The sequence below is a fragment of the Tripterygium wilfordii genome, chromosome 18, assembly GCF_013401445.1.
Source record: "Tripterygium wilfordii isolate XIE 37 chromosome 18, ASM1340144v1, whole genome shotgun sequence".
Classification (NCBI taxonomy): domain Eukaryota; kingdom Viridiplantae; phylum Streptophyta; class Magnoliopsida; order Celastrales; family Celastraceae; genus Tripterygium; species Tripterygium wilfordii.
Window position 1 is genome coordinate 12,681,961 of NC_052249.1, and position 15,386 is coordinate 12,697,346.

Genomic DNA, 15,386 nt, shown 5'->3' on the forward strand with positions numbered 1-15,386 from the left:
TATAATTAACATAATGTTTCAAATGATTGGAAATAATTGAAGTCAACAATGACGATGACATTAAAAAAAAAAAAGAAGAAATATGTTCTATGGTAATTTATTCATTTACCTCCTAATAATGTAAAATAAAAAAAATTAAGTGAGGAATGATGACGGAGAAAAAAAAAAGGAAAATATGTTTATTATGTTCAGTAACTTAATTTAATAACCTGCTAAACATAAAATTATAAAACATATTATAAATAAACTTCAATACTATGTAGCCACGTGCTGGACTCTGACTCAACTTACAATTGCATCATGTGAAATTTTTTTTTTGCATGTGAACCTGACGGTTCGAGTTTAGGTCCAAATTGAATGTTTAAAAGGCAAATTTATATGGTATCATTTTTGATTTTAAAAAAAATCTCCTCATCAGGTCGGTTTATATGAATTTAAATGATTTAAGGAAATGACATATTGGGAATAGAATAGATGCCTAACCATATATTTCACGGGAGTATTAATACACTTACCAAAGGGTTACTTTAGTCACACCCCTATATTTATTAAAGACACCCCGTCAATTGATTTTTATAAGGGATGATCAACTTAAGTTGGGATGTCTTTAGTAAATGTAAGGGTGTGACTAAAATATGTTTATTATATTCAGTTACTTAATTTAATAACCTGCTAAACATAAAATTATAAAACATCTTATAAATAACCTTCAATACTATGTAGCCACGTGCTGGACTCTGACTCAACTTGCCATTTCGTCATGTGAAATTTCTTTGTGCATGTGAACCTGACGGCTTGAGTATTTAAAAAGCAAATTTATATGGTATGGTTTTTGGTTTTTAAAAAAATCTCCTCATCAGGTCAGTTTATATGAATTTAAATGATTTAAGGAAATGACATATTGGGAATAGATGCCTAACCATATATTTCACGGGAGTACTAATACACTTACCAAAACCTTTTTTGTGTTATTGAGCCATAGTGGGTCAACATTTTGAAGGCCTAGTCGAATGTTTTGATTTGAGACCACTCAACTAATGGGCCCACAATACCCCAAGCCGAAGCCCTAAGCCCATAAGAAGATATTAACGGGCTTCTGTGGCCTGGGACATGGATAAGGCCCAAAAGCCCATTTTTGGGCTAATGGGCTGAACTACAATAATATCATGAAAATCAGAAAGTTGACGTCACAAAATCAGAATGCGGCTACTGCAAACAGTAGAAAAACCCCAAACAAACTGCGCTCCGACGCCACGCTAATTGGGTCTGTTTAGAAGTGAAAGAGAGACACTGAGGTAATTGTTCATCTGTTACGCGGAGAACGATGTTCTTGCGTGCGATTGCACGGCCATTGATGGCCAAGGTGAAGCAGACGACGGGGATCGTTGGGCTCGATGTGGTGCCCAACGCGAGGGAGGTATTGATCGGGCTGTACAATAAGACCCTAAAAGAGATCCAGGCGGTGCCGTCGGATGAGGGGTACCGGAAGGCGGTGGAGAGCTTCACGAAGCACAGGCTGACGGTATGCCAAGAGGAGGACGACTGGGAGAAGATTGAGAAGCGCCTCGGTTGTGGTCAGGTCGAGGAGCTCATTGAGGAAGCCCAAGATGAGCTCAAGCTCATCGAGAAAATGATCGGTTCGTACAGTAACGCATAGCTCTTATTTATTTTCTTTTTGTTATATATCTCATTGGCAATGCGTTTTTGAGTAAGGTTTCTTTGGACTATCAAAGGAAATTAGTAATGCCTTCTACATTGAATCTTATTATAGTTTAATGCAGTTTTCGTTGATCCGTTTGGTGTAAATGAGGAGGGAAATTGTAAATGGATTTGAAATTCTGGGGATTTATGCCTGTATATTTTTTTTTTTTGAGAATTTAAAATAGTAGATGGGAGAGCCATGCACTGGGCTAATCAGGGAGACTCTTTTTTTTTTCCCCATCATAACAACCATGGGCTAATGGATAATGTGTATTGAGCACAAAGATTGAATAAGATCAAAGAAAGGGATTGATGTAGGCATTTCTAATATGGTTAATTTATCATTTTGTGTTGAGTTGCTGAGGCTATGAAATTCCAGAGACGATCAAATTTCATGATAATTTTCCTGTGTTTTTTGTGCTGAAAGTTGAATATTTAATTGAGTTGAGCCAAGATATATGTATATCAGGGGTGTAAAGAGACAGTGCCGGGATATTTCTTCAATGGTTATTTTGTTTTGTCTGGTAGTCAAGTTTATGCCTGGCTTATTTGCTAAGATGCTGTATGGTAGCAAAATAAATTGGAATAATTAAGTTTTTCAATGTTGTTGTGGCTGTTTTCTCATTTTCTGGATTGTTCTAAGTTATGAAGATGAGTATCCTGGTTCTGCTTTCCTCAAATGAGTCAACTTTCGAAGGTGATATGTTCAGCTTTGGACCATGATGGGATATACAAATTTATAATCTATATTGGTTTGAATTATAGCTGAATAAATTTACAGGAAGGAAATGTCTCATTCATAATCATTTAACTTGCAATCGTCTGCTGTTAATTATAATCTCTTTCGCTCAATATTATATTTCATTTGTCATGATCTCAAACATCATACTTTTGGGCCGTGTGCTTTGTGTTCATCTATGACATCTCTAGGCAGTATTTGAGCAGACCATTCATGGATTGTTCTAAGTTATGAAGATGAGTATCCTGGTTCTGCTTTCCTCAAATGAGTCAACTTTCGAAGGTGATTTGTTCAGCTTTGGACCATGATGGGATATACAAATTTATAATCTATATTGGTTTGAATTATAGCTGAATAAATTTACAGGAAGGAAATGTCTCATTCATAATCATTTAACTTGCAATCGTCTGCTGTTAATTATAATCTCTTTCGCTCAATATTATATTTCATTTGTCATGATCTCAAACATCATACTTTTGGGCCGTGTGCTTTGTGTTCATCTATGACATCTCTAGGCAGTATTTGAGCAGACCATTCATCTATTTATCTGCTTTCAGTGGTTGGATACTGTTTAGTATGAAACTTATTTCTTGTGATTTTCCCTCAATTATGTGTCCAAGTGAAACCTCAATAGAACCAATTTAGGATTGATTGCCTTGCTTTATTTGATGGCGTCCCAAACGCTGATTGCTAAATGAGTACTTTAAACCCCTCTTTTGGTTGGCATATTGATAAGTTAACAGAAGAACTTTTCATAATAGTGTGCTCGTATTTGTCGAATTGTGGATACATTGGCCTCGCCTTTATTGGATTGCTTTCCAGATGAGAACTATTATATTCAGTACTCTCAAACTCTTTCAATCAATATGCTGGGAAGAGGGAGCAAGGGCTGTCAGTTCTATTTCTTTGCAAATTGCAAGTGATGTTGTTCGGTCAGCTTGTCTGGTCTGCCCATCTTAGGCAGGGATTTGTTTATAATGTGTCCTTTTACAGTTTTACTTATTATATTGCAGAGTGGGATCCTTGGGGTGTTCCGGATGACTACGAGTGTGAGGTTATAGAGAATGATGCACCAGTTCCAAAGCATGTTCCTCTGCACCGGCCTGGACCTCTCCCAGAGGAGTTCTACAATACTTTGGAGGCTGTCCGCAAAACAGAGACACCTGCTACCGAGTCACAGTTGAAGGAGTAGCATACTCCTTTCCCCGCACTTGTTACCAGAATACCAGGCATGAACTCTCTCGTGCGTTGAATCTTCCGGCGATATCAATCTGTTTCTCCTGTTTTGTAGATTGAATAGAGTTTTATTTATGAGACAAGCTTGAATTATTCAGTTAATAAACTCGAGTGGGGGTTCCAAATACTTTTTTATTTTCATCAATGCTCCTTCCTGGACCTCGATCGAAAATTAATATGTAATCTGCATCGTCATGCCCACACGTTAACGGGTACAAAAAATTTTCGGTTAACAATTAGGTAAATTGGGTCAAAATTCAACACATGGTCACAAAGATATTGCTTGTAAACACTGTTAACTAAATAATCGATGATGGTCAAATATGGCACTTTTTTATGTGTTAAACACCCACACTTGTACAGTTCGGTTTTTCACTCAAAAGATCCCAACACTTATCTTAATTTGGGATCCTCCTAAATCAAAAACCAATACTGTGTGCTAATATCTCAGCAGCCTGATTTACACTTTCTCTTATGTGATTAATATTTGTCGTCTTCTAAAATATGGTAAAAAAGCAAAAGAAGAACAAATGATGAAGAGAATCGAATTTTACAGTGCGAGTCTCTCGTGATGCCCCAGATCTCATTCTCTCAACCCAAATGCCGCCATTTTTAGTTCAGTAATTATCACCGGTACTATTGTAAAATACCCAAAAAGACCAAGCCCTTTTGACCATAACTAGTCGAGAAAAATTTCCTTTGATTCAACAAGAATATACATATATATATACACACACACACACACAAAACATCAGTGTAAAGTTTCCATTTACTAGAGAGAAATAAAGTTTCCATGATATAAGAGTTTCCTTTGAAATACATGGTTTGCCTTAAGGAAAAATCCACAATTAGTACTGTTTATTCTTCTGATCGATTAAAACCCACAAAGGTATAAATAATTTAATTAACTCTCTCCCCATCGTTTTCATCAACCATTATTTGGGGTCGCATATATTTATTCGAGGTCTTCTCTACGACTCTACCCAATCTCCTCCTAAACATGTAAGCTTTATGTATGGCTTCTTTGTTTTCTTTTTCTTTTTGATTTGGATTTTGGGTTTCATTCACCTTTTGATTATGTTAATGAAAAAGATATTCTTGATATGTTGTTTATGTTGTTAACTTATTACAAGAATGGTTGAGATTATGTACTATTTAGAGTGGATTTTCTTCTTTTCTTTATATTTGATGTAAAATATGAATTAATTAGAGAAGATTTTCTTACAAATATGGATTTTTGCGCGTTTTCACATGTGTATGGAGATAAAAATAAACAAATTTCATTGATTTTGTTCATGCTATTGCTAGCAGACTATGGCTTTTTTGATTGCATGCAAGAGTGTTGAGTGAATGTTTCTTCAATGTAGAAAGCACTGTTTATAATTAAGAAGAGAGGAAGAGAGAGAGAGAGGGAGTGTTGAATCTTCTTTTAGACACGGTAATCTTCATAGGAAATCCTAAATTAATGGAGAAAATCTTGTTTCCTCAATTAGGAATATGAATTTTTTTATAATAAATTACCAAATAATTAGCGGGTTGATTAGGATTAATCATATGAACATGTAAACTATAAATATTAGTTTTAATTTGAAGTTCATGTAAAATCTAAAAAAAAAAAAAACCCATATTTTTAGAGTAATCATAAGACATGATTTTTATATACTGAATATAATATAATTTAATCTTGTTTTGGTTTGCATGCTTTGATATATTCTTTTTAGATTTTTTTTTTCATTTTAATTTTATGAATGCAGATATTAGTCTTCCATTGCTCACAACAAGAAGAATCAATGAAGCTAAGCCCACTGATAGCCCTGCGACCTGTTGCTATCTTCATGATTCTGGTATTTATTTATTTTTTGTTAATTAATCACAATTATTTACGTATCTTTCATCGTTATAAAATTTCTTTTATTTTGCACTAATAATGCAGGCATTTGCAGTGTTAGTGCCTCCAATTGTAGTCATTCCATGGTGGCATTCACTCACTGAACATATGGAGGATAACGTAAAATTGCACACTCTCGATCTTCACTCAGGATTGCAATCTGGGGTGGAGAATATTGCAAAGTCATTGCATTCTATGAATTCGTCGGCAATAAACTTAGCAAGACTTGTCAATCTGTCTCTCAATCAAAGCAAAATCACAATATCCGATATCCAGACAAAGGTAAAAGAAATCTAATTATTCTTCAAGTAGCTTATAACCCGGTACTTTACGGGCATTTGGTTGCAAATTCGTTGAAAATTATAGATCAATTTATAAGCTCAACCAAATGCATCCAAAATGTAGAAACTCATGAGGGTGCAGTGTACGGGTTTGGTGGTTTACTCCACCGGTTTGGGTTCAAAGGGCCCTATCTTGGAGAAATTCTCACAAAGTAGAATTTGTTTTTTTTTTTTGATAAAATAATGTGATTTAAAATGAAAATGCGCCCTATAATATAGTTGTTGATTTTGATTCTTTGAATTTTGATCAGTTCAAAATATACACAGTAAAATTGTCTAATTAGGGTTTTGTCTCAGGTGGCTCCATTGTTGTTTGAAGCATTTTCAGTGATACCAAACATGTCAGAAATTTCATATATCGGACTAGAGGGTCTATTTTTCTCATATTATCGTGACCAAAATCAAACCTTCGTAGTATACTCTAGTAGTATTCCTGCCTTCACTCTCAATGCAAGAACAAGATATGTCTGGTATACACAACATGTTGATCCTTTGGCAGGAAAATTCTATGGAGATCCCATTGAATCCGAGCCCTTGATCACGCCGAATGAACGCTGGATTCAAGAGGCATTACGCCGCGATAATGGCTACGCCTCGTTAGAGACTGGATGGAGCAGTTCTCGAGATCTTCTAGTCCTCAACACAGTAGGCATAAATGGAAGAGGAGTTGTGAGTTTAGGGTTACCAGTGAAAGAAGTAGAGGGGTTGTTTAATGGTATTGATTTTCATGGTGGGAGCTTGTTCTTGTCTTCAATGGATGGAAAAGTGTTTGTTGAAGGACTTGCTAATACTACCATGGATGTCAAAAACAATGGTGAATATGTTTCATTCTCCATGAGAGGGGATGAGGATCGAACCAGTCAAGTTGGAAACGTTTCATGCATGGAGTTGGACTCCTTTGATGGGAAGATAAGAAATTCAATTTTCAATTTTGGAGATAAAAGCTATGATGTTTACTGTTCAAAACTCGAAATTGCAGGAATTCAAACGGTATGTTTTGTGTTTTTTTTAATAATTTATTCATGGTAGGAAAGTTTCTAATGCTTATTTTAATATTTTATCTGAAAAATAGGGTTTGCATTGTCTATAAACTCTCTATTTTATCAACTTTCAAAAAAATTTAAACAAATATTTCTTTTTTTCCTTCTGATTGCATCGATTGAGAGTTAAAATTGTATGATTAATTCAGTTTCCATCGCTTTGAGGGGAAAAAAATCATCTCTCCATCGGGGATATATTTTCAAAAAAAAAAAAAAATCCCCATGAAGGAGATACTGTTGATGGGAAGTTCAGATATGGTGAGTTATGATCCCTTATATTGATGATCAGTAAAATATATTGCTGAAAAGCATTGATATTGAGTGATTCTATGAGCTGCCTCAACTGTCCGGTGGGCAAGATGGACGGGAGAATTCTCGGTTATGAGCATAACTGGTTTTGGTGTTTGATTATTTCAGGTGTATGGACTGGTTTTTCCTCAAGACAGATTAGTGAGCGTTGTTCACAAGGAAACCAAGACTGCCTTGGTTTTGCTCATAGTAATGACTGTAGCCATGGCCATTTATGTCTTAAGCTTTGTGATTTTAATGGTTAGAGCTGCTAAAAGGGAGATGCACTTGTGTTCTGCTCTCATCAAACAAATGGAAGCAACTCAACAGGCCGAGCGAAAGAGCATGAACAAGAGTCTCGCCTTTGCCAGTGCTACCCACGACATTCGTGCTGCCCTCGCCGGCCTTACTGGTTTGATTGAGCTAAGCTATCTTCAAGTCGGTCCAGGTTCCGAACTGGATACTAATCTAAAACAAATGGAAGGTTGCGCAAAAGATCTAGTCGGTAATATTGCCTAATAATTTTAGTTTTCTGTTGCTTATTCTGATTTTGAATTCAATCCAAGATCTCTAGTATTGATGTTTACATATTGTTCAGGTTTGTTGAATTCGATTCTCGATACGAGCAAAATTGAAGCTGGAAAAATGCACCTTGAAGAAGAAGAGTTCGATGTAGCCAATCTTCTTGAAGATGTAGTTGACTTGTATCATCCGGTGGCTTTGAAGAAGGGAGTGGATGTGGTGTTAGATCATTGCGATGGCTCGATCGACAAATTTTCGCGCGCCAGAGGTGACCGGGGGAAATTGAAGCAGATACTAACTAATCTGCTGAGCAATGCAGTTAAGTTTACTTCTGAAGGGCATGTTTTGGTTCGAGCTTGGGTGAGAAGACCCAGATTGGAGAAGAAAATAATTTATTCCAATCAAAATGGTTGGTTGAAGCATTTAACCTTTTTGTTTTCCAAGAAGAATGAAGAATCCATAATGAATCCTGTTCAGCAAAATCCTAATGTAATGGAGTACGAATTCGAGGTGGAAGATACCGGTCAAGGAATTCCAGAAGAGAAGCGAAAATCCGTGTTCGAAAACTATGCTCAGGTCAGAGAAACAGCTCTTGGACATGGAGGCACTGGTTTAGGACTTGGCATTGTTCAATCTCTGGTATGTCAATGTATATATAGCTTAGCTTTCTGTTTAAGTACTTTCGGAATACAGTTATGACTACTGGTATCCCAGTGATCCAACTGCTGAGGATTTTAACAGCTGGGATTACTGGAATCCCAACGGATGGGATTTTATCATTATTTTCGTTCTGGATTAAGGCTTAGATGATTGATGTCAATATTGTATCAGGTGCGTTTAATGGGCGGAGAGATAGAAATCGTGGATAAAGAGAATGGGGAAAAGGGTACTTGCTTCAGGTTCAATGTTTTCCTTGCATGTGAAGCTTCATCAATTGGAACTACAAAAGAAGGTGATATTGAGATGGGAGAGGCTTCAAAGTCTGACAACAAAAATCCAAACCTTGGACCGACAATTCACGGTCCTAATCCTAATCTGAGTGTCCGAACACATAGTTCCAAACTATCTTTTCTTGGTTCCAGTCCTAGCTTGAAGCATAGTCCCAAACTATCTTTTCTCAGTTCCAGTCCAAAGCTTGAAGGCTCACTTGTTGTTCTATTGATTCAAAACGAAGAGCGAGGAAGAATTGCGAGGAAATTCTTCGAGAGTCAGGGTATAAAAGTATCAGTCATGAACCAGTGGGAGCATCTTTCTCCTACTCTGAAGAAAATCAAGCTGAAGTTAACGCATTCTGCTCACAGTTCTTCAAGAAAATCAGATCATTTAAGTCCAAGGGGTGAGACTTCTAGTGCTAGATCAAGGAATCCACCATTACTAGCTCCAGATAGAGGTGCCAGAGGGTTTATATTGCTTGTGATTGATGCTGATGCAGGACCACTTACAGAACTCAACAAGGCCGTGGCCGAATTCAGAGAAGACCTTGACATTGCTTGCTGCAAAGTTGTTTGGTTAGACAAACCAACTTCGCGTAATATTGATATTCAATGCCATGAAATTGATCCAATTGATGTAATTTTATTGAAGCCGTTCCATGGATCGCGATTAAAGCAAGTTCTGAAATTTTTGCCTGAATTTGGAGGAACTTTTCCAACCAAATCAAAGAAGGAAAATCAAAATACAACGTCTCAAGCAAGAAGGGTAGGTAATCTATCGCATAGTCACTCACTCCACTGCATTGATACACATTTTGATGGTGGCGGCGCAAGCAATGTGAATTCTGAGCTGCCATTGATTCCATCCCCCAGAATCCCAGCTCGTCATGGAATGAAATCAAGAAAGTCTCCCAGACAAGGAAACCGACCTACGTCAGTTTCAGTTTCAGAGATACAAGAAGTTCACATTAATCCAAGCGATGAAAAGCCGCTTTTAGGAAAGAGAATTCTGGTAGCTGAGGACAGTTGTGTGCTAAAGAAGGTGGCAAAGATGAATCTTCAAAAGCTTGGTGCAACTGTTGAGGAATGTGGAAATGGAGAAGAAGCTTTACGACTAGTTCAAGACAGTTTACAGAATCAAAGGAAACATAATGCTTCTTTTAGCCTGCCTTATGATTACATTCTCATGGACTGTGAGGTATGCGACTCCTTTTCACCATAAACATGTTATCTATTTCAGATTTCAATGAAAACTGGTAATTTTTTTTTGTATTGAATATATAGATGCCAACAATGAATGGTTATGAAGCAACAAGACAGATAAGGAAGGAGGAGGAGAAGTATGGGATTCACATCCCAATTATTGCCTTAACAGCTCACACTGCAGGTGAAGTGGGGAAGATGATTGAGGCAGCAGGAATGGATGTTTATTTGGAGAAGCCATTGAAACCAGAACACTTACTTGAAGCCATAAGATACATCCATGAATTGCAAAGATGAAACGTTTCTTCTTTTGCTTCTTGCATCTGTAGGCTTTGTATCTTAGATGGTTAGAAACATTTGCAATGTAGTTTCTTTTTTCTTTTTCTGCAGCTAATGTACTTCATTCAGGTAACTAAAATATGATCCATTAATTTCGTTGTCCATCTTAGGTTTTATCAGTTCGCCGTAGATATATTGAGAGAAACTAGAGATTTTCTTATAAATCACATCATTTGGTGTTCTCCATGGCATGGCGTGAATGGCGAGTCCAACAAGCAGAGACGACGTACTCGGCCTTACTTAAGCTTCCAAGTCCGTGACTAAAATCAAGTATCATTCGCGAGCGGTGTACACTGCTACTGGAAGAAAGGCAGATCTCCCAATCAATCAATCACCATTAATTGATACAAGCCCATAACGAGCTTTGGGCCACTTTTGAAGATTGAGGCGTAGACACAATTGCCTGATTCTTCTGTCATTACGGCCTTTTTTGTTGACTCTTGGGGGCCCAGAACCAGAAACCTATAATTAACGCCTTTGACTTTGATGACCAGTGAACGCAGAAGTTGACTTATGGTGTCGACTGTGTTTTATTGATTACTCCATTAAGACAAACCCTTTTTTTAAAATAATTGACAATCATAGCATATAAGTTTACCATTTGACAAGCAGTTATGAGCCTAAATTTTGATCATAAATCTGAGTGAACATAAATTTTTTATTCGACAACAGAATAAATTGGATCAAAGTTCAGTACGTGTGATCATAAAAATATTCGTGACAAACTTACATCTTAACCACCCAACACTCTTTTCTATTATTCATTTACTTTCTTTTTTAAGTCTTAAAAAAACTATAATTGATTTCACATTTTCCAAAAAACTTGTGTTTATAATTACTAAATCTCATATGAAATCTATGAGAACGTTCAGATCCGATGAACACAAACGTAGATTTTCACTAAACCAGGAAGCTTACATTGGGATACGGGCCTACCTGGGCCTGGCTTGACTGGGCTCATACATAAATGCCATTGGACAACACCAGTAGTCCAGTACAAAGGGACACAAGATCATCAGAAACAGCGCAAATCTATGATCCTCGAATTAAGTAAGACATTTGTGATTTGTCTGATGTCTGTTGGTTCACTGCATTTCTACCCAAAAAAACTGGTAAATCTTCGAAGCTACAGTGCTCTATTAAGTGCAACGAACCAGGTTTTGGGTGATTCTTGTCTGGAATTATGTGGTCACTCCCCCTTCCTCTTAGGGACAACGTGTTGGCCAAATCCAAAGTCAGCACTCTTCAACAACCAGTATATTAATGTAACATTAACATTTGTTGGTAGGCTTGTGGCATCTCAAATTAATTAATAAATAAATAAACTTGAAATGTAAGTGTTTACGTCATATGTACATGAAGCTCATCAGATACATTAAAGCTCCATGAATTTCAAATCGTATTATGTAATGTGCACATTCAATTTTTTAGGAAGAATGAGACCACCGTGACCTGGGTTCAAGCCGGACTGACGTGCTAAAAACAATTTTCTTAGTAATCAATAATGACACAATATAAGATGATAAATTTGACTTTTTGCTATGAAATTGGGGAGCGGCGACTACAGATTTCAGTGTCATTTGTCATTTGTTGTCATTATGATGACCATGATACCTTGGAATTTTGGCATTGCAAAGCCATTTGGTCCTCAACTCCTTCATTATGGACCCACCACCCACTTCCCCTTCCCACTTGGTCATTGAAACATTCAAACATCAAAATTTCCAACGCTTTATTTGTTTTGTTGTCTTAGTTTTCAGTTTCCACGTCAAAGTGCTTGGAATGTCTTTTGGTATTTTCTCCTCTTAAGCCGGCTCAATGTGAATCATAACTAGAAAAACTTTCCAAATCAATATCGTCGTGACATTCCCTTTGGACCAATTTTGCATGGCAGCTTCCCAACACCACGTAGACAAATTGAATATTCAATTCCTCATTGTTATTCTTAATTCAGTTTTTCCAAAGACCTTTCCAACCCCAGCAATACGTTTTGTGTTTGTTTTTCCTCTCTTTGAATATTAAATTTCTAGCCTATGTCCGTTGACCAGCATATTTGTTTTTCCCACTTGCTCGTGTAAAAACTACTATGGTAATAGGCTTATGAAGTTGATCAAGTCATTTAGCTATTGAAAGGTAAAAATGCGAGGGACGGAAAGAAATGGCAATTGAAATTTGGGAAAAAATTCGACACCTCATGTGGTTTGATCGATTTTAGATTCACTATCAAAGGTTTGCTCACGTTTTGGGCCAACTCATACCAACTAGCACAAGCTCATACAATGGGTCAATCTCATACAAACCCAACATTAGCAGAACGGCTAAGAGGTCATATTTTCAAACGTAAGATGATGAAGATGACAGAAGATCCAAAAATCAGAATCTATTCATATAATCTCATGATGACCCATTTTACTTTTCAGACATCAACGGCACAACCCAAACCTGTTGTCGTCACCGGCCCATCATCATACCTGAAGCCTACCTCTACAACATCACAATAACAACGATGGACTAATTCATCCTTTCATTTATATTTCCTTTTTGTGTTTTTACTAGTTTCGGTTTCATTTTCTATGTAACCAACTTTCAACAAAACGAAACAGCTCTTTTCTTTCCACTTTTTTCTATGTTACAGCAAAACCAAACAATGAGGCTTTTAGACCACGTTGTCAATTCTCTTCATTGGATTTTCTTGGCCAATCCATGGAACTTCCTTGTAACGGATCACTTGTGAACCGCGATAACAGCGAAGAATCTGAAAAGGAATTAAACAATACGTGAGATTTTTTTTTTAAAAAAAAACTGGAATTAAATCAAAACAGAACAAATGTGAATGTACAAACGATTCTTTACCTCTAGTGGAGTTGAACGATCTCTTGCAGTGCATGATTGCACCTTGAATCCCGTCATGCTGCAGCAGCAGCGAATCATCTCTCCTGTTCGCCGGTGACTGCGGCGCACTAATAGCCGCCGATACCGATTTACTCTTCCTGAAATGCTTTGATACCGTTCGAAACCCAGATGCCACATTCCCTTGCTTTTCGTACCTCGGAGAACACACCGTCTCCGTTGCCGGAGAAGATGCAGGGGACGACGTCGCCGATGACCCACCGGAGGACTTCATCTTCTCACTGTTTCTCTTCGAAACTTTGACATATAGAGGCTTGATTAGCTTCAAGTACCTATGCATGACATCTTTTGAGTAGCTCTTTGAAGATGTATCGGACAATGAGTCATCTTTAACAGGGTTTTGGGTTTGAGGAGTATTCGTGGTGAAGACGGACTGATTTGGAGATTCTTCGAATTTGAACTTGATCGCATAAGACTTGTTCTGTTGCTTTGTAGTCGTATCGGTTTTCCCTGTTTTCTCTGCTTTGTTTGAGGCCACTTTGGGATTCTTGAACATCAGGACTCGTAGCTTAGGAGCGGATTTCAACAACGAAATGGAAGATTGGGGCTTGGTAATGGGTACAATGGGGAGGACTTTTCTCTTGGAAATTGTTTCAGTCGGAGAGACAGACAGGGTTGGCGTTTTAATGGCTGAATTCTCGAGTGGTTCTTGGTTAGAGTCACTTCCTGGATTATCGTTCTTGTCGTTTCCATTGTTGCCGGCCGTGGTGTTTGTCTTGCTGTTGATTACGGTGGTGTCAAAATCAGGACCAGTGAACTCCAATTCAAAGAAGGAATCATCTCCTTCGTCGCACTCATCATCCTCTGTTCCCACCAGAGGATTAGAAATTTGGCCGTTCTCTTTGTGGGTTTTCCAGAACTTGAGGAAGTACAGAGCTTCCATGGTCGAGATTGAGATAGAGATAGAGACAGAGATAGAGAATTGGATGTGCTTTCGGAGGGGTTTTGTGATGGGTTTTAAGAAAGGGAGGGTTTGATAGGTTGAGAGCGAAAGAACGTGATTGTGCACTTCGTTTGAGGGTTGTGTATGCAGCGAGTGAGGTAAACTTTTGCTCTGCTTTTCCATATATAAAACGACTAGGACAAAGCAGGAGAGAGGGAGGGAGGGAGGGATGTTGTTTTATTTACGTGGACGTTTGTGTAGATGTTGGATATTAGATGCACATGTGACACTGTGAAACTGTTATTCTGAAGAGTTGAGAGTTCAGACTGCAGAGGAACAGTACTGCAGGTATACGCTTACAGGAGAATTTCGATTGGATTTCTTGAATCAGAATGATTTTATCAGCCGCGGACCCAATTTTTCTTTAACACATTAAAATTTCAAATAGTTAAACACTTAACAGCAACAATTGTTTTTGAAATCTTAATGAAAATGTACATGGCATGTCGTTTCAAATCGTGAGGTGGCTCGGTTAACCGAGTCATATGCGTGTCAAAGATTCAATGAGATTGGATTAATAGGACTTAAATTGAAACCAAATTAACTTAACAAACTTTCTTTTTTGATATTGTAATACTTGAATTTCTAGAAGAGCACTTCAACAGTATAACACAGGGAGAATCATGGGGGGCATAACAGAGGAAGTAGAGTGGGGGGAGGGGGTGGAGAAACTTCCAAAAAGAGGTAGAGAAAGCAAAACGAAAGAGAGAAAGGAAAGCCCAAAAAGAAATCAAGGGAAAACGTAAGGTGATGCTTCACTTTTAACTTTTGCAGATAGACAGAGAGAGAGAGAGAGAGATCTACAGAGTCAGAAATTTTGGGTGGTCTTACAAGGCAATACAGGATTACAGGGGGGCAAAGGGCACGCATGCATATCATTCTTTTCAAGTCTAAGACCGATCTTTCCCCTTTAAAGAGGTCCGAGTCCAAATCCAAATCCAAATCCAAATCCAAATCCAAATCCTTTTGGTTTATAGTCCCATTAAAAGATTTGGCTTGTAAAGTTGGCATTGGGTCTCTTCGCCCTTCTTTTGGGTTTGAAATGGAGATTGGAGAACTCCTGGCTCCCAAAGACAGAGTAGTATAATTTGTGAGTGTATGATATGAAAGCTTAGTATGTTGGGTATGTACAATATACTTTTGGTAACCTCGAATCTAGCATGTTGCTCACCGGATAACTAGTTAATAAAATTCGGGTCACATAGAAAACCCCTCAATCTCTCATGGATCAGTTAAGACTTGGGTCGAGACCCAATGCGAAATATTACACAATGTGACACTCAAACAAGCTAGATTAAACAATG

General features: G+C 37.6%; 3 protein-coding genes across 4 annotated transcripts; 2 read left to right on the forward strand and 1 right to left on the reverse strand.

Moving 5' to 3' along the window:
- Nucleotides 1-1,194: 1,194 nt before the first annotated feature.
- Nucleotides 1,195-3,803, forward strand: LOC119983618 (probable NADH dehydrogenase [ubiquinone] 1 alpha subcomplex subunit 5, mitochondrial). Of its 2 annotated transcripts, none has more exons than XM_038827304.1 (2): nucleotides 1,195-1,646; nucleotides 3,454-3,803. In XM_038827304.1, the coding sequence occupies exons 1-2, from the start codon at nucleotides 1,325-1,327 to the stop codon at nucleotides 3,630-3,632; spliced, it is 501 nt and encodes a 166-aa protein (XP_038683232.1). In that variant the 5' UTR covers nucleotides 1,195-1,324; the 3' UTR covers nucleotides 3,633-3,803. The 2 variants fall into 2 exon arrangements, with proteins under 2 accessions (XP_038683232.1, XP_038683233.1); XM_038827305.1 differs by having other exon boundaries at nucleotides 1,203-1,637.
- A 1,663-nt stretch (nucleotides 3,804-5,466) lies between these two features.
- Nucleotides 5,467-10,200, forward strand: LOC119983502 (histidine kinase CKI1). Its single transcript, XM_038827166.1, has 7 exons — nucleotides 5,467-5,520; nucleotides 5,610-5,846; nucleotides 6,203-6,895; nucleotides 7,363-7,738; nucleotides 7,832-8,394; nucleotides 8,587-9,885; nucleotides 9,972-10,200. Exons 1-7 carry the CDS (start codon nucleotides 5,467-5,469, stop codon nucleotides 10,185-10,187), a joined length of 3,438 nt encoding a protein of 1,145 aa, XP_038683094.1. The 3' UTR covers nucleotides 10,188-10,200.
- Nucleotides 10,201-12,853: 2,653 nt separating this feature from the next.
- LOC119984622 (probable membrane-associated kinase regulator 5) lies at nucleotides 12,854-14,219 on the reverse strand. The gene is made up of 2 exons (XM_038828660.1): nucleotides 13,083-14,219; nucleotides 12,854-12,984 (listed from the first exon to the last, which is right to left on the reverse strand). Exons 1-2 carry the CDS (start codon nucleotides 14,203-14,205, stop codon nucleotides 12,899-12,901), a joined length of 1,209 nt encoding a protein of 402 aa, XP_038684588.1. The 5' UTR covers nucleotides 14,206-14,219; the 3' UTR covers nucleotides 12,854-12,898.
- Nucleotides 14,220-15,386: the final 1,167 nt, after the last annotated feature.